Genomic DNA, 26699 nt, shown 5'->3' with positions numbered 1-26699 from the left:
TCCATCCCATGTCCCCCCCAGCCCCAGCTGTGCCAGTGCCCCTTGCTCCCCACCCACAGCCCCCTGCTGTCCATCCCGTGTCCCTCCCAGCCCCAGCTGTGCCAGTGCCCCTCGCTCCCGACCCACAGCCCCCTGCTGTCCATCCCATGTCCCCCCCAGCCCCAGTGCCCCTCGCTCCCGACCCACAGCCCCCTGCTGTCCATCCCATGTCCCTCCCAGCCCCAGCTGTGCCAGTGCCCCTCGCTCCCAACCCACAGCCCCCTGCTATCCATCCCATGTCCCCCCCAGCCCCAGCTGTGCCAGTGCCCCTCGCTCCCAACCCACAGCCCCCTGCTGTCCATCCCATGTCCCCCCCAGCCCCAGCTGTGCCAGTGCCCCTTGCTCCCAACCCACAGCCCCCTGCTGTCCATCCCATGTCCCCCCCAGCCCCAGCTGTGCCAGTGCCCCTTGCTCCCAACCCACAGCCCCCTGCTGTCCAACCCCCGGGCCCTCATGAGCATAGGGTGCGGCTGCTGTTTCACAGGGTGGATCTGGGAGCAGGCTGAGTCACTGCTGCTGGTTCCCACGTGCGGCCCGCTCTGCCCTTGAAGCTGGCCTGCAGCGGGCCGAGGCTTGTCCCAGCTCAGCTCCTCGGCTCTCTTTCCAGCCAGGCCAGTGCCCAAGGCCTCCCTCCTGCCCTGCCCATGCTGTCCCAGCACAGCCCCTCCCCTCTTTGCCTGGGAAAGGGGTCACAGGCAGATGGGCTGCCAGCTGCCACCCTGTGGCGAAGGCAGGCAGTGCCAGTCCATGGCAGGAGGGTTCACAGCACCTGTCTGGAGGCAGGGAGAGAACCCAGAAGCCTGGACTCCCTGCTCTGACAAGCCCCCTCTCCCCTCTGAGATTGCACTTAAGAGCCCCAGCTCTCCATTTACTTTCCTCTGGGCTTGCCCTGTCTCTATACCATTCTCCAGAGACCCCCTTCCTTCCCAGCATCCCCTACCCCCACACACTGGGCAGCTCCAGTCTGTCTTTTATTGTTGATCTTCCAGGATTTTTTTTAAACACCCCTCTGCCCCCCCCATGACAATGTGCACACACCACCCTCTTCCCACCAAGCCAAGGCCCCCCAGACCTCCCCACACCCACCCACAGCCTGCCTACAACTCCGGTCGTCGCTCAATCTTCAGCAGCTCCACCTCGAAGATCAGTGTTGCGCTACCTGGAGGGGGGACAGGGCCAAGTCAGGGAAGCATCATGCTATCCTGCCCCACTCCTCCCCCACCCAGGCAGGAACCCCCCCAGCCATTCTGCACAGCGGGGACCCTATGTCACTGTGTGGGAGGGGAGCAGGGAGGACCTCACTGCCCGATGGCCGGATAAGGGCCCTGCTGCCTGGGGGGTGATAGGGGAGGGGCTGCCCCAGTGAGTGACTGGAGGGAGGCTGTGGAGGCGTGAGGGGCTGGCAGTTCACACGGTTGGCACCACTGCCCCGAGGGACAGGCAGGGACCAAGCACACTGGGGGCATAGTGGCCTTACCTGGAATCTTGGGTGGAGCCCCTCGGTCCCCGTAGCCTTTGGAGAAAAAACAGAAAATTTAAAGCAAGGAACTGACCCCCCCTGTCCAATGCAGGGGGGTAACACCAACTCGGGAGGGGGGGGAGGTTTTGGGCAGGGACTTGAGCAATGGGAAAGAGGCCAGACTGGCACAAAGAGCACCCTCCCCTAAATGTCAGTATCTTTTGGGCACCCAAAGCAGTGCCCCCTTTCCCCCCCCCACCGGCTTTCCCACAGGGGACTGGCCTAGAGAGTGAACACCCTGATGCCCCATAGTCCTGACCCACAGCCCCCTGCTATCCCAGCCCCAGGCTCCCACCTCGCAGCTCTGTTGATGCCCCTCAAGTCCCACCCACAGCCCCTTCTGGTGGTGGTTCTGGGCAGGTGACTTTAGCAAGACATGGAAATGAGAGAGAGACCCAACAGTTTGATCACTGGTCACTGTTCTGCTAGGACTGGATCAGAGCTGGCGTCCCCTCGAGGAAAAGGCCTTGTACCACATACCCCCTGCAGAGTGGGTCAATCCAATCCCTGGCTACCTACCCAGCTCAGAGGGAATCACCAGTTTCCTCTTCTCACCCTCACACATCCTGAAGAGACAGCAGGGAGACTTGCTGAGTCAATGGTGGCAGACCTCTCAGTCAGACCTCCCCCACCTGCTCCCCACCACAAAGCCCCTTTAAGAAAGCAAAGACAGGATCATATCCTCATTGTAACCCAACACCGCAAACATCAACCCTGCAGCTTCCCCTGTTAAGCCGCCACTCAGAGCCCTCTCCTGGGGCAAAAGTCTCCAGCTGGGAGACAGGACTCCTAGGTTCTACCCTCAGCTCTGGGAGGGGAGTGGGGCCCTGTGGGCTACAGCAGGGTGGGGGGGAGGTGGGAATGAAAGTCAGGACTCCTGGGGGAGGGAGGTCTCCAGGGCTAGAGCAGGGGGCTGGGAGACAGGACTCCTGAATTCTGCTCTTGGTCCTGCCACTGACTCTCACTCTGGATCTTGGGGAAGTCACTCCCACACTCTTCTCTGCCATCGGTAAAATGGCAGATAACTACATTGCACAATGGCAAAGAGCTCAGGGCGCCTCTGCCGCTGATAGTCTGTGCAGGTAAAATGAATCATGGGCAAGTTCATGGGAGAGCCGATATTGCCCAGATCCCTAATGCCTGAGGCCAAAATTGTCAATGGACTATTTACCTTCAACTGCACATGACAGCTAGAAATCCCCCAATGGCACAGACAGCTGGCGAAACCCAGTCACACAAAGAGCAGGTATTTAACAGAATGAATGTATTGCACATGCTGAAATCTGGCAGAGTTCAACCACCTCCGTTGTACCTGAAACACTAAGGGCCTCGTGGGGATCTGAAGGTGAAGGGGCTCAAAGCCTGCTGCTGATCCAGGGGAGGTGTATGGTGTAATGGCTGCATTTGGACCTCTAAGCCCAGGAATCTTGACTCTGAGCATCAGTGGGATTGCCAGGCTCTAATTTCCCTTGCTCGGACTCATCTTTCCCAAGGGCTGCAATAGAGTCTCTGTCATGGCCATTGTTATATCAAGATGGGATGTTCTTCTAACAGCTCTGCTCTAGTTCGGCCAGAAAGAGTCCAATGGCCTGGGACAGGAGGTGAGGCCAGATGGTCACCGTGGGCTCTTCTGGCCTTGGGATGGATGACTGCGCAGGAAAGAGTCAGTTCTAGACCAATCTTCGGTACTGCTCTGGCCCCCACCTCTTTAGCACAGGTCTGAGGCTAGGCAGAGCTATTATCCCCAGCTGCAGATGGAGAAACCAAGTGACATGCCCGTGCAGCGAATGGAACCAGGACCAGAGCCCTAGGCTAGGGCCCTGTTTGCCTTACAGTAGTCCCTAGGAGCCAGCCCCATTCTGAGAACTAGCTATCTAAACAGCTCTAACCACTGTACCACTCTTCCTGCAGTGGGGATCACTTTTGGGGCACCTGCCCATTCCCTAGCAGGTTTGGGATTCCTCCCAACCCTGTTGCTTGACCCAGAGTGGCTTACAGGCGTGAGAATCCATTTTCTGCTCGCTGCAGCCTCTCAGTCAGCTCTTGGTTATAAGCTCATCCACCCTCCAAACCACTGTCGGCTCCAACAGCAAACAGGGCGGCCCAAACCAAAACGACAAGAGGCTTAAAAACCCAGACTGGTTGAGAAGCAAAGGAGACAGTCACAGTGGATGAGACAGTAGTGTCCGAAGAGCTGCTGCTCACTGGGCTATGTGGGGTATCCACCCCCGGTGGGGTGGGGGGGAGGGGGAAGGAATCCAGGTATCCACCTGCAACCACTGCTAGGGATCGAACAGCGTGTGGTACTAGCTTGGCTATGGCCACAGGCAGCTGAATAACGTCACTGGAGCAGCACAGCGTAATATTCAGTGTGTCTAGTGGTTAGAACAGAGGGGGCTGGGAGCCAGGACTCCTGGGTTCTATTCTCAGTTCTGGGAGGGTAGTGGGGTCCAGTGGGTTAGAGCAGCGGAGGCTCAAAGCCAGGACTCCTGCTTTGTCTGCAGCTCTGCCGCTGATCCAGAGTGGGAACAGGCAGCATCCAGTTCAAAGAGAAGAAGGTGTTAATCTCTTTGCTGGGAAGTCACCAGAATGGACAAGCCCAGTGACCGATGGCTGCCTGGCGGCATCAGGAAGATCACTGCAGACAGGCTAGATGGAGCGAAGTCCGAACTAAGGCTCAGGAGGCATGTGCACAGTGTAGGAATTGTCATATCCATATGAACCAGAGGCGTGACTCAGTTTCCCCACTCACTTGCGATTGCCACCCCTTGGCTGAGAAGGGGTTACTTTCCCCCCTAGCGCAGGGGAGAAGGGACAGCTGTGGGTCTCTCCAGCTGAGGGCGAAGGCATCGAGCCCTGCAGAAACACTGGGAGTCCGGCTTTGGCTGGCAGTCGTGGCCGGCCAGGAGAAGGAGACCCAGACACAGCAGGGCTGCAAATGGGCACCAAGGGGCTGAGGTCACAGTGATCAGAATTCAGCTGCCAATACACAGCGTAGGGAGACAGAGACTCCAGGCTTTAACCAGAGTGGCAGGTGATGCTGCCACCATGGACTCAGATTTAAGCTTTGTTTTCCATTCTAAGATGGCCCCTTTAATGACGGAGGCCAAGTGACCAATAAACACCCGTCTGTTTTGAAAAGGCTGCACCAGGTCGCAGCAAATCCCTGTTGGTTGCATCACCCCCTGAAGGGATGAAGTGTCTGCCAGGCACTAGCTGGGGAGCCAGAGAGAGAGGGAGCTGGAGCCAAGGGCTCCGTCTCAGAGCGGTGGGTTTCACCCTTTGCCAAAGGGAGTGGTTCTAGGCTGTAGCACAATGCAGGGGATGCTCTAAGTCTGTACAAAGGCTGGGGCAAGAATCGCTCTGCAAAACCATGCCCAGGCTCGGAACAGGAGCTGTTTCCCCCCTCCACTGGTCAAGTGGGAACTTGGGGGAGCAGGGCTGCAGCCGGTCCTGACTGTGCAGTGCCTGGGACAGCGGAGGGTCCTTGGGGGCTACTGTAATAAACGTGATTAACACCAGAGGAGGGGGAGGTACCACGAGCCCTACCACAAGCTGGATGCCTGGGTCCCTCACTCTGTGATTCCAGCCACAGCTTGAGCCAAGCCCAGGCTTAATGTGGGGGGACTGTTCTCTGAACACCCCCTCCCTCAACTTGCAGGGCAGGCCTTTACCCAAGCAGGCCTTGGTCCCAGCCTTTGATGACTTGGCCCGTCCCCAGCGAGAAGATGAAGGGCTGGTCACGTGGGATGCTGCTGTCAAACTCGGTCCCATCTTCTAGCTTGCCCTGTGGGAAAGGAGGGGGTGAGATGGAGGGGCCTGCCCCAGCCAGAGACTCCCATCTCCCAACACACAAACATTGCCCCAGGAGCTACAGGCAAATACTTGTGCCCTCCCTTTCCCTGCATTAATGGGGCACCAGGGACATCAGCTGACTAGATCTCCCTTTGGCCCCAGAACTTCAGGCTCTGGCTAGCTGATGCCTCCGGTGCCTGCTGGCATACAGACCCCCAGGCCCTAGCTGGTTGGCACTTCCATGGGGCTGCACTCACGGTGTAATGCATGTGCAGCACATCTCCCTTGCGGGATTTGATGGGACAGTTCTCTACCCGCTTCTTGACACCAATCTGCAGCTTTCTCTTGCCTTCAGTGCCCAGCGCTGGATGGCAAAGTGCCCACAGGCAGAGCGTGAGCAGCACTGTGGCCTGGCTTGACTGCATCCTGGAAGGACATGCAATGAGAACCTGGTTAGTGGGAGTAAACCAAGAGAGACACCCTCAGTCCCAGCCAATCCCCCCCTGCAGCTGGATTAGAGCCAGCCCCCCTAGAGAGGAAAGTCCCCATATCCTACTCTGTCCCCAAGCCAGCCAGTACTCTTGCCCTGGGGCCAATTCAGAGCCAGCATCCCCTAGAGAGCAAGGTGCCGCCATCCCATTCTCTGGGCCTCAACCAATCCTCTGCACACCCCATGCCCCCTCCCACCCCAACTCAAACACAAAGTAACATGCTGTAAATATTTTAAGTCCTCCACTGGTCCTTCATACTGCTACCCACCCCTCCAGATCCTACCCTAGGCATGCAGCGGCATGAAGTCCATCCGTCCAGAGCCCCCCCCGTCCAGGCCTGGGAGCCTCTGGACGCCCCACTTACCTGTCCTCCAGCTGAAGGAGCGTCTCCTCCGCTCCCTGCCCTAGTAGCACCAGACACCACTGCCCTCTGGTGTGCCAGCCAGAGAATCTCATGGACGGTGGGGTCTCCCAACGTCCACCAACGGACGGTGGGGTCTCCACACCTGCACCCCCTATTCTAGCTCTCCCCTATGTGATTTCCCCATCTGTATCCCCATTCCCACCCACCCAATGTGCCTCAGTGGGGTCTCCCCATCTGTGCCCCCCATTCCCACCCACCCAATGTGCATCAGTGGGGTCTCCCCACCTGTGCCCCCCATTCCAACCCCACGTGATATCTGCTCCCCTGCCAGTGTGTGTTTGCAGTTCCCCCCAATATCAGGCCCCATGTGATGCACATTATCTTTGCCCATTTAGGGTGCCTTGTGCCTCCCCTCTCCCTGCCCAACTCTCCTGTCCCCTGCTTTCTGGAGGGTCCACACACTGGCCTCCCCTTGGTCCTTCTCGCTCTTTGTGGCCTCCCAGGCCCAGACCCACATCTCCCCAGCTCCTCCGGGGTCCCTCACCTTGTGCACCCAGATGTCCCCAGGCTCTCTAGCAGGAGCCGGCTTCTCCCTGGGGATCCACACCTGGTCAGGATTTGTGGTGCTCTCCCCTCCTCCACCACGGGTTCCCCTCGATGCCCATCTGCCCTGGGCACCCCAGAGAGGCAACCCAGTTGCTGGGGAGCCCTTGATATGCCTGCGGGGCACCCAGACCTCAACAGGGCCCTGCCCCCCTTCCCGGGCCCCCTGCCTCCACTCCCTATGGATCCAGATTGCCTCTCCCTGGCCACCCCCCACCAGGACCCTCTGTGGCCCTTTTCTCAGGGGTGGATCCCACTTAGGCCCCATTTGCCTCAAAGACTCCTGACTTCCCACAGCCCCTAGCTCAGCCCCCCTCAATCCCCTGGGAACCTGGGACTCCCCCCTCACTGCACCCCCAGGCTCCTGGGTCTCCACAGCCCCTAGCTCGGCCCCCCTCAATCCCCCATGACCTCGGAACTCCCCCCTCACTGGACCTCCAGGCTCCTGGGTCTCCACAGCCCCTAGCTCGGCCCCCCTCAATCCCCCATGACCTTGGGACTCCCCTCTCACTGCACCCCCAGGCTCCTGGGTCCCCACAGCCCCTAGTTCGGCCCCCCTCAATCCCCCGTGACCCTGGGACTCCCCTCTCACTGCACCCCCAGGCTCCTGGGTCTCCACAGCCCCCAGCTCGGCCCCCCTCAATCCCCCATGACCTTGGGACTCCCCCCTCACTGCACCCCCAGGCTCCTGCGTCCCCACAGCCCCTAGTTCGGCCCCCCTCAATCCCCCGTGACCCTGGGACTCCCCTCTCACTGCACCCCCCGGCTCCTGGGTCCCCACAGCCCCTAGCTCGGCCCCCCTCAATCCCCCGTGACCCTGGGACTCCCCTCTCACTGCACCCCCAGGCTCCTGGGTCCTCTCTGCCCCGGGCTTAGCCTCCCCATGACCCGGGCCTTCCCTCTCCGGGCCCCTCGCCCCTCTCGCTGGACCCCCCTTCCCCTGGGCTCCCTCGGGGCCCCCCATCCCCGGCTCTCACCTCCTCGCCAGACCCCGCTCCAAACCCCTCTGCGCAGCCGCCAGCAGCTCCCACTTCCTGATTGGCCAGGTCCCGAACCCGCCCTGGGGGTCGCCATCTTCCCCATCACATGACCAAAGCAGCTGTGTCACGTGACCAGAGGCAAGGGTACTTCCGGTCTGGCTGCTGCCGGCGCAAAATGGCGTCCATGGGGGGCGTGGTTCATCCCCCAGGGCGGTGTTCTGTGACCTCAGATAACCTTATGTGGCCCTTTCACCCCATGTGACCCCTGACTCCATGTGACCCCCCCACCCCCACCCCAGTGCCCATCACTGACCCCAGGACCCCACTAGCTCATGGTGACCCCCCCCCAGTCCCAGAGCTCCCCCAACAACCCCATGCCCCTGTCTTGGCCCAGCCATTCCCCTGCTCTGTGCCCCCATCTATAGTGACCCCTGGCATCCATCAGTATCTCCCAGGATATGCCCCAGCTCCTACGATCCCCCAAGACCCCATTCCTGACTCCCTCACCCCACACATTTCTTGGGGCTCACCCCCTCAATCTATCCCAGGGCCAGAGGAGAAATGACACCTTCCTCACAGGGCCATGCCCATTATGCCCACTAGGGGATGCCAGTGCCCCACGATAACGTTGGAGGGAGCAGGCCTGGTGGGAGGGTGCCCCCCTTACTCTTTCCCTTTCCTTTTCTAGTGCCAAGTGCCCACCTGGCTTGCTGGGTTGCAGGTGTGACAGGGATGGATTTAATGCTTCCCCTGCCAGGGGGAGGCTGTTGGCACCATTCACTCAGTGCCCAGGCAGTGAGGGGTGGCTGCCTGGGGTGGTAAGATGAGGGCAAGGGGGTCTCATTATTGCCCTCAGAGGTGCCTGACACAAAGGGGTTAACATCACCATCCAGCTCCGTCCCTGGCATTGTTGGGGCCCACAGGGCTGTGCTGCTCCCTCGCCCCTGGAATCCCAGGGGGCATTTGGACAGAAGATGAGTTGATTAGATGAAAATGGGAAAATAACACAGCAGGGCACAGACTATCCAATAAGTTCCTGGACTGCATTGCAGACAACTTTTTATTTCAGAAAGTTGAAAAAGCTACTAGGGGGAAAGCTGTTCTAGACTTGATTTTAACAAATAGGGAGGAACTCGCTGAGAATTTGAAAGTAGAAGGAAGTTTGGATGAAAGTGATCATGAAATCATAGAGTTTGCAATTCTAAGGAAGGGTAGAAGGGAGTACAGCAAAATAGAGACAATGGATTTCAGGAAGGCGGATTTTGGTAAGCTCAGAGAGCTGATAGGTAAGGTCCCAAGGGAATCAAGACTGAGGGGAAAAACAACTGAGGAGAGCTGGCAGTTTTTCAAAGGGACGCTATTAAGGGCCCAAAAGCAAGCTATTCTGATGGTTAGGAAAGATAGAAAATGTGGCAAAAGACCACCTTGGCTTAACCACGAGATCTTGCGTGACCTACAAAATAAAAAGGCGTCATATAAAAAATGGAAACTAGGTCAGATTACAAAGGACGAATATAGGCAAATAACACAGGAATGCAGAGGCAAGATTAGAAAGGCAAAGGCACAAAATGAGCTCAAACTAGCTATGGGAATAAAGGGAAACAAGAAGACTTTTTATCAATACATTAGAAGCAAGAGGAAGACCAAGGACAGGGTAGGCCCACTGCTCAGTGAGGAGGGGGAAACAGTAACGGGAGACTTGGAAATGGCAGAGATGCTTAATGACTTCTTTGTTTCGGTCTTCACTGAGAAGTCTGAAGGAATGTCTAACATAGTGAATGCTTACGGGAAGAGGGTAGGTTTAGAAGATAAAATAAAAAAAGAGCAAGTAAAAAATCACTTAGAAAAGTTAGATGCCTGCAAGTCACCAGGGCCTGATGAAATGCATCCTAGAATACTCAAGGAGTTAATAGAGGAGGTATCTGAGCCTCTAGCTATTATCTTTGGGAAATCATGGGAGACGGGGGAGATTCCAGAAGACTGGAAGGGGGCAAATATAGTGCCCATCTATAAAAAGGGAAATAAAAACAACACAGGAAACTACAGACCAGTTAGTTTAACTTCTGTGCCAGGGAAGATAATGGAGCAGATAATTAAAGAAATCATCTGCAAACACTTGGAAGGTGGTAAGGTGATAGGGAATAGCCAGCATGGATTTGTAAAGAACAAATCGTGTCAAACTAATCTGATAGCATTCTTTGATAGGATAACAAGCCTTGTGGATAAGGGAGAAGCGGTGGATGCGATATACCTAGACTTTAGTAAGGCATTTGATACGGTCTCGCCTGATATTCTTATAGATAAACTAGGAAAGTGCAATTTAGATGGGGCTACTATAAGGTGGGTGCATAACTGGCTGGATAACCGTACTCAGAGAGTAGTTATTAATGGCTCCCAATCCTGCTGGAAAGGTATAACAAGTGGGGTTCCGCAGGGGTCTGTTTTGGGACCGGCTCTGTTCAATATCTTCATCAACGATTTAGATGTTGGCATAGAAAGTACGCTTATTAAGTTTGCGGACGATACCAAACTGGGAGGGATTGCAACTGCTTTGGAGGACAGGGTCAAAATTCAAAATGATCTGGACAAACTGGAGAAATGGTCTGAGGTAAACAGGATGAAGTTCAATAAAGATAAATGCAAAGTGCTCCACTTAGGAAGGAACAATCAGTTTCACACATACAGAATGGGAGGAGACTGTCTAGGAAGGAGTATGGCAGAAAGAGATCTAGGGGTCATAGTGGACCACAAACTTAATGAGTCAACAGTGTGATACTGTTGCAAAAAAAGCAAATGTGATTCTGGGATGCATTAACAGGTATGTTGTAAACAAGACACAAGAAGTCATTCTTCCGCTTTACTCTGCGCTGGTTAGGCCTCAACTGGAGTATTGTGTCCAGTTCTGGGCACCGCATTTCAAGAAAGATGTGGAGAAACTGGAGAGGGTCCAGAGAAGAGCAACGAGAATGATTAAAGGTCTTGAGAACATGACCTATGAAGGAAGGCTGAAGGAATTGGGTTTGTTTAGTTTGGAAAAGAGAAGACTGAGAGGGGACATGATAGCAGTTTTCAGGTATCTAAAAGGGTGTCATCAGGAGGAGGGAGAAAACTTGTTCACCTTAGCCTCCAATGATAGAACAAGAACCAATGGGCTTAAACTGCAGCAAGGGAGGTTTAGGTTGGACATTAGGAAAAAGTTCCTAACTGTCAGGGTAGTTAAACACTGGAATAGATTGCCTAGGGAAGTTGTGGAATCTCCATCTCTGGAGATATTTAAGAGTAGGTTAGATAAATGTCTATTAGGGATGGTCTAGACAGTATTTGGTCCTGCCATGAGGGCAGGGGACTGGACTCGATGACCTCTCAAGGTCCCTTCCAGTCCTAGAGTCTATGAGTCTCCTGCCATAGCTATGTGCCAGTTGCAAACTAGAGTGACATAAGCCAAACACAACCCGCCCCTAGCCCTAGGTATTGCTGGAGACCCTGATGTCTGGGCTGCACCAACCCCAACCTGAATTCAGACCCTGGCACCCAGGTCATGATACCCCTGTCCTGGCTTTTGGGCACCCAAGCCATGACACCATCCTGGCTTTGGACCCTGGCATCCGAGTCATGACACCTCTGTCCTGGCTTCAGACACTGGTGTTTGGGCTCCTTTGGCTTGAGACCTCTTCCACTTGCCCAGGGCTGTTGCCCCAGACCCCTTTGTTTTTGATCCCAAGGTTCTTGAGCCCTCTCCTCCTCACCCATGGGTCTTGCCTTGCGAGGTGAGTGATGTGTAGGTTGGGGAGCCCAGGGCTGGGTTAGCAGGGTGCTGTGAGTCAGGATCACAGGGCACAAGCAGAGCTGGGGGAGGGAGCAGGGCTGGGTTAGCAAGGGGCTGTGGGTCAGGACTGAGAAACAGAGGCACAATTGGGGTGGAGGGTAGCCCAGTATTTCTGTGTCTTGCCAGCTGCGTGGTACCCTTGCTTGCCCAGCATGGAGTACACTCTGCAGCAGTGCCAATGCCAAGACCCTGGCTCATTTCCCCACTGGTCTTGGCCAGGGGCTGGAGGGTTGTGTCTCAGGGCAGTGAGGGGGGGCTGCCTGGGGAGCCAGCCAAGCCCCCCTCGGGACTCTCCAAATATTGACTTTCCTGAGGGCTCTGACTGGGACCAAAGTACGACCAGAATAGAAATCAGCTGGGCAGGAGCAGTGGGGGGAAAGCCCAGTGCCCTGGCAGTCTTCAACCCCTTCCTGAGACCTGGATAGAACCTGGGAGTCCTGGGTCCCCAAACACTAGACTCTGCTCCCCTCCCAGAGCCAAGATAAAACTCAGGAGTCCTGGCTCCCAGTCCTCCCCCAATGGGGCATGGTGCCATCTCTCGCGCTGCCCTCCTGCTCATGTGGGATGCTGGGAGGGCTGGGGGGTGTTTATGTCTCAGCTTGCACTTAGTGCCTCTGGGGTCAAAGTCGCCCCTCCACCCCTCCCCCTGCCATTTCCTGGAGCTTCTGGGTGGGGGCAAAGTCTGGGGGCAGCGGGTGCAGGACAAACAAGCGGGTGCAGGACAAATAAGCAGCCCTGCCTCCCCAGCTCCCTGCATCTGCCTCACACCTTCCCATCCTGCCTTGGGACCCTGGCATCCGAGCTGCCCTGCCCCCAGCCTGGCTTGGAACCCCAGTCTGGCTTGAGGCTCCAGTGTCAGGGCAACAGCACCCCTCCAGCCTTGTGTGAGACCCTGGCATCCAAGATCCTGTCCCCTGCCTGGCTTGTGCCCCTGGTGTCCAGGCTGCACTGTTTCTGGAGTCAGACCCCACCAGCTGAGGATTCCTGACTCCTTGCTTTTGGACCTCAGATCCTTATGGCACCCCCTGCCTATGGCCCTGCCCCCACCCCGGCCCTGTCCCAAGCAGCTTACGTGCACCAGAGCAGGAGGCCACAGCCATGGACTGATAAGGGATTGGCAGTGAGTGCTCAGCTATCGGCCTTCTGCCAGGCTGCGCAGTTCCTTATCAGCCAGAGGCCGTACCTCCACCACCCCCAGGCTCCCTGAGGCCATGGCCTGTGTGGGAGGGCAGAGGCTTGCCCTCAGATCCCCCTCCTGACCAGCCATTGGATTCTGGGAGTTTATCCAGCTGGAATCAACACATCAGAACCACAGAGTGGGGTTGAGTGGTTAGAGCAGGGGGCCTAGGAGTCAGAACTCCTGGATTCTAGCCCTACCTCCACCCATGTGAGACTGGGCCATCCTTCCCCCATCTGTGTGCCTCAGTTTCCATTGCTGGGTGGCAAGGGCACCCTGCCTCCTCTGTGCAAATATGTAGCAGTCAGGTTTAGCCCCACATTTTGCTGAAATTGGAGCCATTTCAGCACCTGGAGAAGCTGAGGGCAGATGAGGCAGGCTGGGCACCTGGCACATACAGGGGGAGAACAGGCCAAGGTGGCACAGGCAGAGCTGTGAGCCTGGTGTCCTGGCTTCCGCCCCTCCTGCTCTAACCACTAGACACCACTCCCCTCCCAGAGTTGGGGAGAGACCCCAGGAGTCTCGACTCCCAGCTCCCACCAGCTCTAACCCACTAGACGTCACTCCCCTCTGAGAGCGGGGATGGAGCCCTGGAGCTCTCACCCTTGCACTCTTCCCCCTCATAGGTGCATGATGTGCCCTGATCCCTGCCCCTCCTGCTGATACCTAGGAAGCCTGTTCTTGGGCACAGGCTGTGAGGGAGGGGCAGCGGAGCTGGGTTCTTACATGTGGCTCACACAGGCAGGTGCTGGCTCTGCCAGGATCCACCCCTTCCCTTTTTCCCAGGGCTGAAGCCTGGTCATGAAGTGCAGCACGTCTCTGTGGGCAATGCCAGCACCGGCACAGCTGGGCCCATTCACTGGTGCTGGGAACTAGAGTGACAGCTCTGCACACTCTCCAGGGAGGGGGGACAGGCCCCCGAGCCAGGAAGGGAATCCCCCACATATTCCCTCGTCCTGTTCTCTGATGGGTCTCAATGCCGACCTACAGCCTCCTGCTAGCCCAGCCCTGGGCTCCCCACCCCCCCAGCTCTGCCCCTGCCCCTCAATCCTGACCCACAGCCCCTTGCTAGCCCAGTCCTGGGCTCCCCACCCACCCAGCTCTGCCCCTGCCCCTCAATCCTGACCTACAGCCCCTTGCTAGCCCAGCCCTAGGCTTCCCACCCCTACAGCTCTGCCCATGCCCCTCAATCATGACCCCTTGCTAGCTCAGCCCACCTGTTTTTCCAGTATCCCCACACAGAACATTAACTGCATCTCATGCTTTTCCAACACCCTGTGTTTCCAAAGGATTCCAAAATATGGCATTTGTACAGATAGGAATCCCCTGCCCCGTACCAAGATGGAGCCACCTCTGGGGTGGGGTGCAGAAGAATCCCTCACCTGGTGCTGAGAGGCAGCCACCTCTAAGATGGAGCAGTAATTTTTCCACACACGCCAAGCATGAAGGAGCCCTCAGCCCTGGGGCGAAGAGCTCATGGGTGTAAAGGCTGCCACACTTTTGTGGAGCATAAGGCCTACTCAAAGGTGAAAGGCCAATAACCCCCAAAAATTCCCTCTCCACCCCTCCTCCCCTACACAACAGGGGACCTCCTCCAGCAAGGCACTCCCCAGCCAGTGCAGTATATAAGGCACCCCACAGAACAGCAGCCCCTTCCAATTCAGCGAGTCCTGAGAGTGGGGCATGCTCCCTCGACCCCTATAGGTGTTTGCGGGGGTCGTGTGCTCACTGCTCTGCAGGCCGTCGTGTCGCATCCATTTAATAGCTTTAGAGCCGGATACCACTGTGTGGGCAGTTACAGCAGCAGGACATGCCCCGGGGGAGTCCTTGAGCTGGTGTCCAGCCTCCCCTTGGCTCCAGCAGGGAAACAGGGTTTGATCCAGGGGGATGGAGAGGAAGGTGAGGGCAAGTATTAAATTAAAGGGGTTTGGGGATGAGCGGGGCAGTGAGGGGTGTGTGTGTCTAACTTTAAATAACGACAGGGGATGAGAGTCTGGTCAACAGAGCTGGGGCAGCCTTGGTGGGCATCAAAGGAATCTGGGGGCTGGAGTCCTGGAGGGGCCTCAGGATCTGGTCCCCAGTCCTGGAGGGGCCCTGAAATCCATCTGCCCTAGTGCTGGAGGGGTTCTGGAATCCAGCTATTCGAGTCCTGGAGGGGCCCTGGGATCCGGCTGCCCCAGTCCATGAGAGGCTGTGCAAGATGAAGCCCCTCCTGACAGGTCCTGTCCAGGCAGTGGATAATGGGGTCTGACCCCCCAACATGGTCCCAGGAGTCCTCTCATCAGGTCCATTCCTGGACAGCGTTGCTCATCTTCCTTGGGCTCCTCTCCAGCAGGGGGAGCTCAGGGCCAGAGTCTTGTCCTGGTTCCAGCGAAGAGCTGGGCTTGGGGGCGGGAGAGGCTGGTCTCACGTCACCCCCCTCCCCCGTCAGATCATCTGCGCAGTTTCTCACACCTCGAGGGAGAACAGGGTGGCTCAGGGGAGTTGGAGGGGCCATGCAGGTTCAGGAACACCAACCCCAGGACCCCCAACTCCCCCAGACAGAATCACATTCCTTGTCCCAAAGCCTGATGGGGAAGTGGGGGGCTCTATCCTGCAGCACTAATTTGGGAGGGTCTGTCTGGCCTGTGAGGGTAGTTCAGGGTATCTCCAGCCCATAGGGGAGATGGGGGTCTGTCTGGCTGAGGGGGGTCATGGCTGCCTCTGGCCCATGGGGAGATGTTGGTGGGCATCTGCCTGGCCCGTGAAGGAGTTTGGGTAGGTCTCTGGTCAAGGGGTGTCTGGTCTGTGAAGAAGTTCGGGTAGGTCTCTGGGCCAGGGGGACGTCGGGGGATCTCTCTAGCCCATGAAGGAGTTTGGGGTGTCTCTGGTCCAGGAGGAGGTTTGGGGGGTCTGTCTGGCCCATGAAGGAGTTTGGGGTGTCTCTGGTCCAGGAGGAGTTTTGGGGGGTCTGTCTGGCCCATGAAGGAGTTTGAGGTGTCTCTGGTCCAGGAGGAGGTTGGGGGGGTCTGTCTGGTCCATGAGGGAGTTTGAGGTGTCTCTGGCCTGGGTGGAGGTGGAGCGAGTCAAGGGGTCTCACCTGCACGAGTGCTCATTGAGCTCCAAGCCCCGGTCCCGGCAGTGCTGGGACCTGCGCCGGCAGCGGCACTGGCATGTCTGAGGATCCTGGCGCTTCCGTTTGTCCAAGCAGGGCGGGCAGGAGGACCTGAGGGCAGGGAAAGAATCCAGATGATCTAGCCCCCGGAGGCATGGTGCTGGGACCCCCCACTCCCACCTCCACACTGAGGGAAGTCTCCTCTTCCTGGCCCCCAGAACCTCTGGGGGTCCCCTGCTCTGCCTGCCATTTCACAGGGCCTTCACCCACCCTTTAGAGTGTATAGGGAATCCCTATAGAACAGCACCTCCTCCTGCCTGACCCTATTCAAGAGGGTCTCTACATAGGGGAGGGGGGAACCCCCTTGCCCCAATCCTCATGGTGCTGGAGAGGGCCTTGACACTGCTAGGCTGGGTAGTCCGCCCCTCCTTTGATCCCCCATGAGGTACAGGAGTGGGGGGGCCTGGAGATCCCCCAGTTAGAAGTGAACCCCATAAGGTGTGGGAAGCAGTGACCTGATACCCCCTGCTCACCCCAATCCAATGCCCCCCAATGCAAGCAGAGTTAGTAAGGAAGTGGGGGGCATGCAGGGACTGGAGGGTGCACGAGGGTCCCTGGACATACAGGTGAGGGGAGTCCTGTTCAGGGGGTCTCTTCTTTTTGTTTTTGTGTCCAATGCTGTTTTTCCCCTTGGGCCGCTCAGGCCTGTGGAGAGAATCAGAACTGAGCTCCCCTCTCAGCCAGCAGGGGGCGCTGTAGGGAGTGGGGTGGGAACACTGGCTGTGAGTCTGCTCCAGCCCTGGCCTCTCTCAGCAGAGGTGCGGGAATCTGGCGCCTTACCTTTCTGGATTTACTTTGCTATTTGTCTTTGGTCTGCAAAAGAAAAGAGGCGACACCAGGTTAACAGGGAAATGGGGGCTGCTGAGAACTTCTCCCCCCAAAAGGGGATCAACCTATGGGGGACAGTGCGATGCCCTAGGAGAGAGGGGATCCCCCTGAAATGGGGGGGGTGGCACAGTGCCAAGGGGGAGAGACCACAGCAGTTATCCTAGGAACCAGGGAGCTCACAGCCCCCCCATGTGCCTCTGTGGGGCTGCTTGCTTGAGGGGGGGTGGTGTCACTGGCTGCAGCGGGGTGTTCAAGCTTTGGCTGACCTTAGAGCCAGTAGGGTCACAACTTGGGGGAGACTGAGACCTGTGGGCGCAGAGATGCTTTGGGACCCCCGTCCATGCCCCCCACACTCTCAACAACAAACACTCCCCTCACCTGCATTCGCAGGCACTGTGCTCCACAAAGGCCAGCTGGCCCAGGTGGCTGTGCAGGTAGCGGGTTTTCATCACCTGGGGGCAGAGAAAGGGTGAGTGAGGGGGGCACCAAGTGCCTAGGGATGGGGGATCAGCACACCTAATGTAGGGTGATGCCAAGGCCCAACTCCTCAGCATACACCTTCCCTCGGCTCCCCCCTGTGCTCTGGCATTCCCCTATCCCGATACCTGCTCTTCCCGCCCCCAGTGCCTGGTACCCCGTCCTCTGGACTCCCCACCCCTGGTGCCTGGCTATCCCCTTCCCTCTGGCATTCCCCACCCCTGGTGCCTGGTACCCCCTGTTCTCTGGCACTCCCCACCCCCGGTGCCTGGCTACCCCCTTCCCTCTGGCACTCCCCACCCCCGGTGCCTGGTACCCCCTGTTCTCTGGCACTCCCCACCCCCGGTGCCTGGCTATCCCCTTCCCTCTGGCATTCTCCACCCCCCATGCCAGGCTACCCCCTTCCCTCTGGTATTCCCCACCCCCGGTGCCTGGCTATCCCCTTCCCTCTGGCATTCCCCACCCCCCGTGCCTGGCTACCCCCTTCCCTCTGGCACTCCCCACCCCCAGTGCCTGGCTACCCCCTTCCCTCTGGCATTCCCCACCCCCAGTGCCTGACTACCCCTTTCCCTCTGGCATTCCCCACCCCCAGTGCCTGGCTACCCCTTTCCCTCTGGCACTCCCCATCCCCGGTGCCTGGGTAACCCTTTCCCTCTGGCATTCCCCACCCCCGGTGCCTGGCTACCCCTCCGCCCCCATCAGCATTCCCCTCCCCCAGCTGTCTGCCCACCCCTGACATTCCCCTCCCTGCAGTGCCTGGCTCTTCACCCACCCTCTGGAATTCCTCTCCCCTGCCCTCCCTTCCATTACCTCCATCACCACCACATGCATGCGGGTAGGCACACACTGCAGCCCCTCGTCAGCGCAGCACCCGGCGCAGCGATGCAGGGGCACACAGGAGGGTGCCAGCAGGTGCTCCACCTCGGCCGGGTGCTCCTCACTCACGGGCACCAGCATCTCCTTCGGCTGGCAGAAGCTGCGGTTATAAACCTCCATCCACTGCATCACTGCGGAGGTCAGAGGGGGCCAGTGCCAGGGGTCAGCACACCCTGACAATGCCAACCGACATGGCCAAGGCACACTCTCCCCCCCCAGTGTGCCCACTGACATCCTGCACACATAGCCATAGCCACCTCTGGGGTGGGGTGTGAGGGCTGATTACATAGGGATCCTACAGCCAGTACTGAGATGCAGTCACCTCTGGGGTGAGGTGCCTGTACCCCCAACAACTCCCAAATGTGCCCCTCACCACTGCTATCCTCAAACACGCCCCCTTGCCTCGTGGCAGCAGTCTCCCAACCCGCACCTCACCCCAGTCTCTTACCTTCCCCCAGCGGGGGGATCCCCTTCGTCTGGGGCTGTTGTGCCTGGAAAGGAGGAGATGTAGGCAGTCAGGCTCCGAGTCTTAGACAATGGGGGGGAGGGAGGAGGGAAGGCTGCCTCCCCAGGCTCACCTGAGCCCCATCCCCCTTCCTCGAGCTCTGTGGGACCCCCCACTCCCTCTTCTCCCCACTCCATTACATCCCAGCCTCAGGGACTCCCTCCCCTTTTATTCCTGTTGATTCCCCCCTCCCCATTCCCAGAGGAGCTCCACTAACCTGCAGGCAGCCAGGCTGGGTACACCCCCAAGAGACCCTACAATAACAAATCAGCAGTTGGGGGAGGAGTCGGAAGGGACAGCTCCCCCTGGTGTACGGGAATAGGTGCAGTGGAACAACCTTTGGCTGGATGGGCTTGAGGAACTGTCCCGTCCTGGGCAGGGCAGAGAGGGGACCCACCCCCACAGCTCACTCACAAGGAGTCACTGGCCGAGCACGAATAGAACCCAGGCGTCCTGTCTTCTAGCCCTGCACCCCCAACCCACTAGATCCCGCTGCCCTCCCAGAACTGGGAATAGAACCCAGGAGTCCTGTCTCCCAGCCCCTCCCCCTGTGCTCGGGGGCGGGGAGGGGCACGCTGGGGCAGGGGTGAGCAGAATCTTGGCAGCTCCGGAGGACAGGGCAGCAGGAGCCGGGCAGTGGGGGTGGATCCTGGCAGGAACCGGAGAGGCTGGGTCGCGGAGGAGACCCTGGAGGGGGGGAATCCCAGGCGGGGGAAAGGGGGGGCGCTTGTCTGTCCCAGTTGCCCCCTGTTCTGGGCGCTACCCCGGACACTGCAGCTCTGCCCCAGCGCTACAAGCCCCCATGCGCGCTGGCTCTAGCCACCCTCCCTCCTGCCCGGGGCCCCCGGCAAGGCCAGACCGTGCGCTACCCCCCCCCCCCCCGGGACCCGGCGCTAACCCAGCGGGATCCCGTGCCTGCTCCTGCCGGATACGGCAGCCCCACAGAGCGTCCTCCACTGGTACGGGGAAAGGGCCAGGTACCTTCCCCAGTGCCAGCTCTCTACTGCCTGGCTCCCCCCAGTGCCAGCTCCTCCACTGCCAGCTCCCTACTGCCTGGCTCCCCCCAGTGCCAGCTCCCTACTGCCTGGCTCCCCCCAGTACCAGCTCCCCCAGTGCCCGACTCCCTAAGCCCCCAGTGCCTGGCTCCCCCCAGTGCCAGCCCCCCCAGTGCCCGGCTCCCTGAGCCCCCAGTGCCAGCTCCCCCAGTGCCCAGCTCCCTGAGCCCTCAGTGCCCAGCCCCCCCAGTGCCCTCCTGCCCCGAGCCCCCAATGCCCCCCTCCCCCCAGCTCCCTACCTTAGCTGCGCAGCCCACCAGCTGCAGCGCTGTAGCTAGCAGGAGGTGCAGGGTCTCCCGGGGGGCTCTCATGGTGCCGAGCCGGAGTGTGGGGGTCCCCTAGCGCTGGTGCCCAGGGCGCTTGGCCGGCAGCTGCCCCCTCTCTCCGGCAGCGCCCGCAGTCCGGGGCACTCTCATGGTAGCTCTGAGCGCTGGGCTGGCGGGACGCGGGGCACGGACCCCTCGGCCCTGGGAGTCCCCCGAAGGGAGCGCAGGAGCCCGACTCCGCCGCCCGTGGGGAGGTAAATCCAAGGATCGGGCCCCGCCCGGCCCCAGGGGGCGGCTACAGGTGCATCGGAGCCCGCGGGGCCAGCGCGCCTGCAGGAGCGAGCGGCTCCGAGTGAGCCAGGCGGCCGAGCGCGGCCGGGGAGACAGATCGGGGCTGGCTCCAGGGAGTGACTGATGGCCCGGCCCAGCCCGGCCCCAGGGGAGGCGGCAGGCAGCGGGAGGAGGGAGCGCGGCGGGACCAGGAGAGGGAACGGGGGCAGCAGGGCGGAGCAGGAGAGGGGTGATGGGCAGGAAGCAGGGGAGGGAGGGCAGGAGGGAGCTGGCTGGGGGAATGGATGGTACTTAGGCTCCCATCCGAGATGGAGGATGCTGTGAGCAGCCCCTGTGGTAATAGTGGGGAACCGAACGGGTGGAGGGGTAGATGGGTGTGTGGGGAGGGATGGGTGGAGGGGACTGTGGGTATGGAGTGGGGGAGAGGGGTGGGGATGGAGGATGAAAGGAAGGGTGAGTGGGTGAGAACAGATGAGTGGGGATGGATGGAAGGTTGGAGGGGTGGGTGAGGACGGATGATGGGATGGATGGATGGAGGGGTGGGTGGAGAAGGAGGGATGGGGATGGATGGAGTGGGGTGAGAACAGAGAATTGGGGATGGGAAGGATGGAGGGGTGGAGATGGATGGAGCGGGGTGAGGATGGATGACTGGGGATGGTTGGAAGGATGGAGGGGTGGAGATGGATGGAGGGGTAGCTGGGGAAGGATGACTGGGGATGGTTGGAGGATGGAGGGGTAGCTGGGGAAGGATTGAGCAGTTGCTGAGCTGCGGCCCACATGCCCATGTCCAGTACTGTGCAGAGGGTAGCTCAGGCTGCTGGGGAAGTCCCCCTGCAGGGGTACAGGAGCAGCTGAGCTGTTGGCCATGGGGAGCTTGCAGGGGGAGCCATCCCGTCTAGATTGGGACCATTCCATCTCTGGCCAGTGGAGCAGGAGTTGAGCTGGGCACCCAGGTGCCCCCTACACCAGGCACTAGGGGAAGCCAGCATATGCCGCGGGAACCTGCTGTAGCACAAGGTGCATTTGGGGAGGGGAGTTCAGGAATCTGACCTGGCATCCCTGGGCAGGGTGGACTGACAGGGCAGAGTGAGGGGGCTGGGATGGCTTAGATGGGTTTCCACACCCCATCCCTACAGGATGGAATTGCTGGGATGGGAGATGGGGCATGGAAAATGCCATCAATGCCCCTTCCTCCTCGGACTCTAACCCCCAGCACCACCAGAGCTAAACTCCTCAGCTACACAACTGTAGGGGAAGCATATTTGAGGCCAGCTCCATCCTGGGCAGGGGGGCAGAGCAGGGTGCTGGGGGTGGGTTGTGGAGTGCTGATCGGGAGGATACGCAGCTCATAGTGTTGCCTGGCGTGAGATGGGCTTGGGAGCAGTGCACTTCCTTATTGGGCACTTGGACCCAAAAGTGCTAATTCCTTGCTAATTCCTAGATCCTGGCTGGGCACTGCTGTGGGGAAGCTCACAGCACTGGAATCCCTGGCTAGGCACTGCTGTGGGGAAGTTCACAGTGCCAAGGGGTTCTCCCTCCCAGCAAGGAGCTCCATGCAGCAGCCTACCTCTCAACAGGCACAGAGGGGGTTGTAGCGGGTAAGGCCATGACGCGGGCAGGGGATTAGTGGAGTGTGCTGCGATGGGAATTATGTGTGAAATGCCAGGATTAATCCTTCATGCACAGGCCCCAGAGCCGCACTCCCCAACTGGCGCCTGCCCAGCATGGGTGAGTGTGTGTGTGTCTCCTGAATCCTCACCCCGCTCACCCCTTTGCATGCACCCCGCACGGGAACCTGGGGTGTGTGATCGTCCGTGCTTAAATAGTTACAAAGGGAAATTGGAAATAGCGGGGGAGGGGAAGGGGAATGGTTGAGATGGGGATGTGTGGGGATTCATGGATGGATAGACACATAGAGCGGTGTCTATGGGGAGCTGTGTGTGGTTGGAGATGGAAAGATGGAGGGTGGGATGTGGTGCGGATGGATACGTAGAGAGGTGTTTATGGGGAGCTGTGTATGGTTGGGGATGGAGAGATGGAGGGAGGGATGTGGTGCGGATGGATACGTAGAGAGGTGTTTATGGGGAACTGTGTATGGTTGGGGATGGAGCGATGGAGGGAGGAGATGTGTGGGGAGGGAAAGGTATGGTGCAGATGGATGGATATAAGAACATACAGATGGATGTAGAAGGGAATTTAGGGGTGCACAGGAGCCCTTGGGGCTCTGATACCCGCTGCCCTGGCACTGGGGCTTTTGGATGCCCTGTGGGTTTAGCTGTTTTCTGGGGAGGGTGGAGCAGAGTGTGGAACCGTGGCTAATGATCATTGGGGTGGCTCACCTGCCCCCCCCCCGATTCTGGTGTCTCCACCCCTCCCAAATCCACCCAGCACAACTCTCACTTGGCACTCCTGGTGCTCCACTCAGATGGGGGGATTCAGCCCAGAGCCCTGGCTGTGTAGAGGCTTAGCTAAGCAACTGCCTCTGTGTGTGTGTGCGGGTGGAGGGGCTGCCCCCCTCAACTCTCTGATCCCCATCCTGGCACCACTGGCCCCTCTGGTCTCTGCTCCTGCTGGTGGGGGCTGAATATGTGCCTGGCAGTCTCCCTCTCCCAGTGTCCGCCCCGGCCCCAGCTCACTGGGATGAGGTGCCTGGCATGGCATTGCAGTGAGGAAGCTCTCAGTACCAGAGTCCCTCCTAGACACTGCTGCAGAGAATCTTGCAGTGCTGGGATCCTGGCTGGTTCAGAGGGACTCTTGCAGCTCCTGCTTCCACAGGGAGGGGTGATGGGGACAGGGGAGGGCCCCGGGGCTCATCCCTGCTCCAAGAGCCCATGTGGTGACACTGGATAGTGCAGGCTGGGAGCTGGAGAGCTCAGATGAATCCCATGTCCCCCTCCCCGAAGCGGTGGTAGGAACCCTCCCGGAAGGCTAATGGCACCAGGGCCATGGGCAGTGATTTATTGAAGGGAGGCCACAAGTGTGTGTGTGAGGTGTTCCCTATACAGCATCCGTGACACCCAGTCCCCCCCATTTAGTGTCCAGAGTGCCTGTCACTTCTGGGCACTGTCCCCACTGGGCCGGATGCGGTAGCGCTCTGTGAACTCAGCATGTTTCTGGCGCAGGAGCTCCTGCTGCTTCTGGAAGCCATTGGCCCTGTGGGAGGAGAGGCGCAGGGACCAGGTCACACTTTGGACAGTGGGGAGGGGAGCAGTGATGCTCAGCATCATGCACTAACATATGTGAATGCACATGCTCTAACACGCACTAGTGCATCCATGCACACATTAACGCAAAACTAAAGCATGGGTATGTGCATGGGGGCACACACTGCAACATGCTAACACACACTACTGCATGGGGCATGGTAACATGCTAGTCCATGAAGCACACACTAACACACAAATACATGTTAGAGCATGGGGGCACATGCAATGTACAGCTGCACACATGTTCTAACACAAATTAGTGCACGTTTGTGTTCACATGCCCATTCTCTAACACATTAGTCCAAATGCCCCAAGGCACATGCACACTCCAACCCATGCTGGTGCACACACACTGTGTCATCTGCACATGTTCCAGCATACACGGATGCTAACAAGCTAACACACCTGGTGCTGGACATTAACACACATTCATCCACACCCTCGTGAACGCACGCACACGCGCCTGCATTTCCACTCCCAGCCCTTCAAGCTGATGGCCCCTGGCTAGTGGCTTATCGCTCCCCTTGCGATGGCTGGGGGCATGTGGGGTGGGGGAGAGGGGAATGCCCAGAGGGCACTGAGGGCCAGCAGGCGGTGAATGAAGGGAGAGATTCTCCCCGCTCCCCAGAGGTTGGTGGAAGCTGGCAAGGCGTAAACTGGGTTGGAGGGTGGGGGGCAACATTGGCAAACAGAGGGGAGGGATTCCCAGAGGGCAGGGGACACCCACATGAGGTGAAGGAGGGGGAAGGGATTTCCCAGAGGGTGAGGGACAGCATGGGTTAATGGGGAGGAAGACTCCCCTGATGGTGAGGGAAAGCATGGGGTGAAGCGGGGAAGGTCCCCAGAGAGCAGGGGGGGCCAGCATGGGGTGAACAGGGGTATTCCTAGAGAGCAGGGGGGGCCCAGCATGGGGTGAACATAGGGAGGGGTCCCCAGAGGTTCTGGCAGCAGCACCTTATCCCAGCCCAACTGCCAAACCCTCTGGGAGAGGAAATCCTTATCCCCAGGTATGGAGAAGGAAACTGAGGCAGGGGCTGGGGGAGCTGTGCAAACCTGGCCCGCTCCTTGGATTCATTGTAGATGCTGGTTATGAGCTTGTCCTTCTTGTCCATGAAGCTGTTGTGCACCTCCTCCAGCTTCCTGCCGAGAACACAAGGCAGGGTTACACACATCACCCTGCACCCTCCTGTGTCGATGGATGAGGGTGGGTGGGGATGGAGAGTTCAAAAGATAAATGCAGCCGCATGTCTGGGGACGGATGGATAGACCTGCGTGTGTCTGAGTCTGCGTGTGGTCTGTTTTTATATGGATTAAGTGTGTGTATCTGTCTCTGTGTTGTATGTTCATGGTGGATGTGCTGTGTGTGTCTCTGTATGATGTGTGTGTATCTCTAAGAGGTGGGGTGTATGGCGTGTGACTGTTCGGTGTAGTGTGTGTGTGCCACTGTGCAACCTATGTGTGTCTGTGCGGTGTGTATGTGTATGCCTGTGTCTGTGCAGTGTGTGTGTGCATGTGCAGTGTGTATGTCTCTGTGCAGCATGTATGTGTGTGTGTAGTGTGCGCACGCAGTGTGCGTCTGTACAGCGTGTATGTGTGTAAGTATGTGTGTGTCTGTGCAGTGTGTATGTGTATGCATGTGTCTGTGCAGGGTGTGCATGTGGTGTGTATGTCTCTGTGTGGTGTGTATGAGTTTGTGTGGTGTGTCTGTGCAGTGTGTGCACGCAGTGTCTGTGTGGTGTGCGTATCACAGCAGGGCCCCCACCTTCTCTCTGCTCTGGGCTACGCTCTAGCAAGCTGAATGCTGTGTCCACGGAGATCGGGCCCGAGTGGAGGCTGGGGCTGGCTGCCCAGTGCCGTCTGACAGGGGGTCCCAGGGCACTGTCCCCCTTGCTGGGCCCAGCCAGCTGGAGGTGCGGACTGCACTGGGCGCTGGGCAAGGGATGTGAGTGGGTGAAAAGCCAGGGATGGACTGACTCGGTGAACGCTGCCATTTCCTTATGTAACAGGGTCTGCAGCACTAACACCAGGGTGCCCCAGTGTGGGGGATGGGCAGGGCACCCACCCCCAGCCAGGCCTCTGCTCCCCCTGCACCGCACTGCCTGCAAGAGCCACTTTGCCAGAGGTGAGTGGGGGGATTTATCTCCCCAGCTGGGAAGTGGTGGGCACAGAACCCAGGAGTCCTGGCTCCCAGCCCACCTCAGCACCAGGAGGGGAGTAGGAGTGAGTGGGTTAGAGCGGGGCAGACGGCTGGGGGGACAGGAAGATGCTTTAGATAGACACAAGTCACTAGGCGTAGTCCGGGGGTAACTGGGTGTGATTCTCTGGCCTGCAGCACGTCAGCACCTGACTGGATGATCTCATGGTTGCTTCTGGCCTTACCACTGCTGATGACAAATCAAGTAGGGTAAAGAGGAGCTGACTATCTGCATCCCCCTGGATGCTCACACTTCCCTGTCTAGCTGTCATATACTAATAGGCTATTCTGTGTGCCGATTGGAGATCACTTTAACCAGACTGGGATTGGTGCCATTGCAGGGAAATCACTGTGACCCCAGTGCAGGCACTTCCTCTGAACAAAGAGGCTCTAGCAGCATCCTGCCCTGAGAAGGTCGGGGGGGGCCTCCCCTGATCTGACCTCGGCCTGGGGAAGGGCATCGACGTCCTGCACTGGAGGAGGTGTCCCCTGATCTACGTCCTGTGCCGGAGGAGGCGTCCCCCAATCCATGTCCTGCGCTGCAGGGGGCATCCTCTGATCCATGTCCTGCACTGGATGATGAATCTGATGATCCACGTCCTATGCTGGAGGTGGCGTCCCCCAATCCATGTCCTCTGCTGCAAGGGGTGTCCCCTGATTCACATCCTACACATCCATCCCCTGATCTTTGTCCTGCACTGGAGGGGGCGTCCCCCGAGCCACGTCCTGCGCTGGAGTGGACATCTCTGAGCCCCGTCCTGTGCTGGCATGGCCGTCCCCCCAGAGCGCCGTCCTGCACTGGAGTGGGCATCCACCAGAACCATATCCTGCGCTGGAGTGGGCATCCTCCCGAGCCACATCCTGAGCTGGAGCGGGCATCCCCCCAAGCCACGTCCTGCGCTGGAGCAGGCATCTCCCCAAGCCACGTCCTGCACTGGAGTGGGCATCCCTGAGCCACATCCTGCGCTGGAGTGGCCGTCCCCCAGAGCCACGTCCTGCGCTGGAGTGGGCGTCCCCCCGAGCCACGTCCTGCGCTGGAGTGGGCGTCCCCCC

The 26699-nt window shown here is 58.9% G+C and overlaps 3 protein-coding genes across 16 annotated transcripts in view; all 3 read right to left on the bottom strand.

Moving 5' to 3' along the window:
• Positions 1-1001: 1001 nt before the first annotated feature.
• FKBP2 (FKBP prolyl isomerase 2) lies at positions 1002-12755 on the bottom strand. Of its 5 annotated transcripts, none has more exons than XM_030570269.1 (7): positions 12690-12732; positions 6753-6801; positions 5611-5779; positions 5233-5345; positions 2078-2124; positions 1517-1552; positions 1002-1198 (listed from the first exon to the last, which is right to left on the bottom strand). In XM_030570269.1, exons 1-7 carry the CDS (start codon positions 12715-12717, stop codon positions 1137-1139), a joined length of 504 nt encoding a protein of 167 aa, XP_030426129.1. In that variant the 5' UTR covers positions 12718-12732; the 3' UTR covers positions 1002-1136. The 5 variants fall into 5 exon arrangements, with proteins under 5 accessions (XP_030426129.1, XP_030426127.1, XP_030426130.1 ...); XM_030570267.1 differs by lacking the exon at positions 12690-12732 and adding an exon at positions 7789-7910; XM_030570270.1 differs by lacking the exon at positions 6753-6801 and having other exon boundaries at positions 12690-12755.
• A 1299-nt stretch (positions 12756-14054) lies between these two features.
• Positions 14055-20270, bottom strand: VEGFB (vascular endothelial growth factor B). Of its 4 annotated transcripts, XM_030568461.1 has the most exons (9): positions 19929-20006; positions 18852-18888; positions 18578-18620; positions 18064-18260; positions 17155-17228; positions 16729-16761; positions 16513-16593; positions 15874-15999; positions 14055-15248 (listed from the first exon to the last, which is right to left on the bottom strand). In XM_030568461.1, the coding sequence occupies exons 4-9, from the start codon at positions 18256-18258 to the stop codon at positions 15227-15229; spliced, it is 531 nt and encodes a 176-aa protein (XP_030424321.1). In that variant the 5' UTR covers positions 18259-18260; positions 18578-18620; positions 18852-18888; positions 19929-20006; the 3' UTR covers positions 14055-15226. The 4 variants fall into 4 exon arrangements, with proteins under 4 accessions (XP_030424321.1, XP_030424317.1, XP_030424320.1 ...); XM_030568457.1 differs by lacking the exon at positions 18852-18888 and having other exon boundaries at positions 19929-20262; XM_030568460.1 differs by lacking the exon at positions 19929-20006 and having other exon boundaries at positions 18852-19139.
• Positions 20271-23191: 2921 nt separating this feature from the next.
• The window catches only part of DNAJC4 (DnaJ heat shock protein family (Hsp40) member C4), an 82267-nt gene continuing 78759 nt past the window's right edge, over positions 23192-26699 (bottom strand). For 4 of the 7 annotated variants that reach the window (XM_030568452.1, XM_030568455.1, XM_030568454.1 and 1 more), the window contains 2 exons: positions 24506-24592; positions 23297-23399 (listed from right to left, as the gene is read on the bottom strand). In XM_030568452.1, the coding sequence (XP_030424312.1) occupies positions 23297-23399; positions 24506-24592 (190 nt within the window). Of the gene's footprint in view, positions 23400-24505; positions 24593-26699 lie in introns of all 7 variants that reach the window. The other 3 variants (XM_030568450.1, XM_030568451.1, XM_030568456.1) reach the window with 2 other exon arrangements.

The sequence above is a fragment of the Gopherus evgoodei genome, chromosome 7 (assembly GCF_007399415.2).
Source record: "Gopherus evgoodei ecotype Sinaloan lineage chromosome 7, rGopEvg1_v1.p, whole genome shotgun sequence".
Taxonomy (NCBI): domain Eukaryota; kingdom Metazoa; phylum Chordata; order Testudines; family Testudinidae; genus Gopherus; species Gopherus evgoodei.
The sequence above is the reverse complement of the archived record's forward strand: the minus strand, read 5'-3'. Positions and strand labels throughout refer to the sequence as shown.

What these genes read in the sequence shown, in the direction of transcription:
- VEGFB (XM_030568457.1), bottom strand. Translation starts at nt 20,000, where the DNA reads ATGAGAGCCCCCCGGGAGACCCTGCACCTCCTGCTAGCTACAGCGCTG. An exon ending in TGGTGGGCTGCGCAGCTAAG is followed by an intron (nt 18,621 to 19,928) that starts GTAGGGAGCTGG and finishes CCTCCTTTCCAG; the next exon opens with GCACAACAGCCCCAGACGAA. An exon ending in GAACAGGACTCCCCTCACCT is followed by an intron (nt 16,000 to 16,512) that starts GTATGTCCAGGG and finishes CCCTGCCCTCAG; the next exon opens with GTCCTCCTGCCCGCCCTGCT.
- FKBP2 (XM_030570267.1), bottom strand. Translation starts at nt 7,894, where the DNA reads ATGGGGAAGATGGCGACCCCCAGGGCGGGTTCGGGACCTGGCCAATCA. An exon ending in TGGGACCAAGGCCTGCTTGG is followed by an intron (nt 2,125 to 5,232) that starts GTAAAGGCCTGC and finishes CTGTCTCTTCAG; the next exon opens with GATGTGTGAGGGTGAGAAGA. An exon ending in GGTGATTCCCTCTGAGCTGG is followed by an intron (nt 1,553 to 2,077) that starts GTAGGTAGCCAG and finishes TTTTCTCCAAAG; the next exon opens with GCTACGGGGACCGAGGGGCT.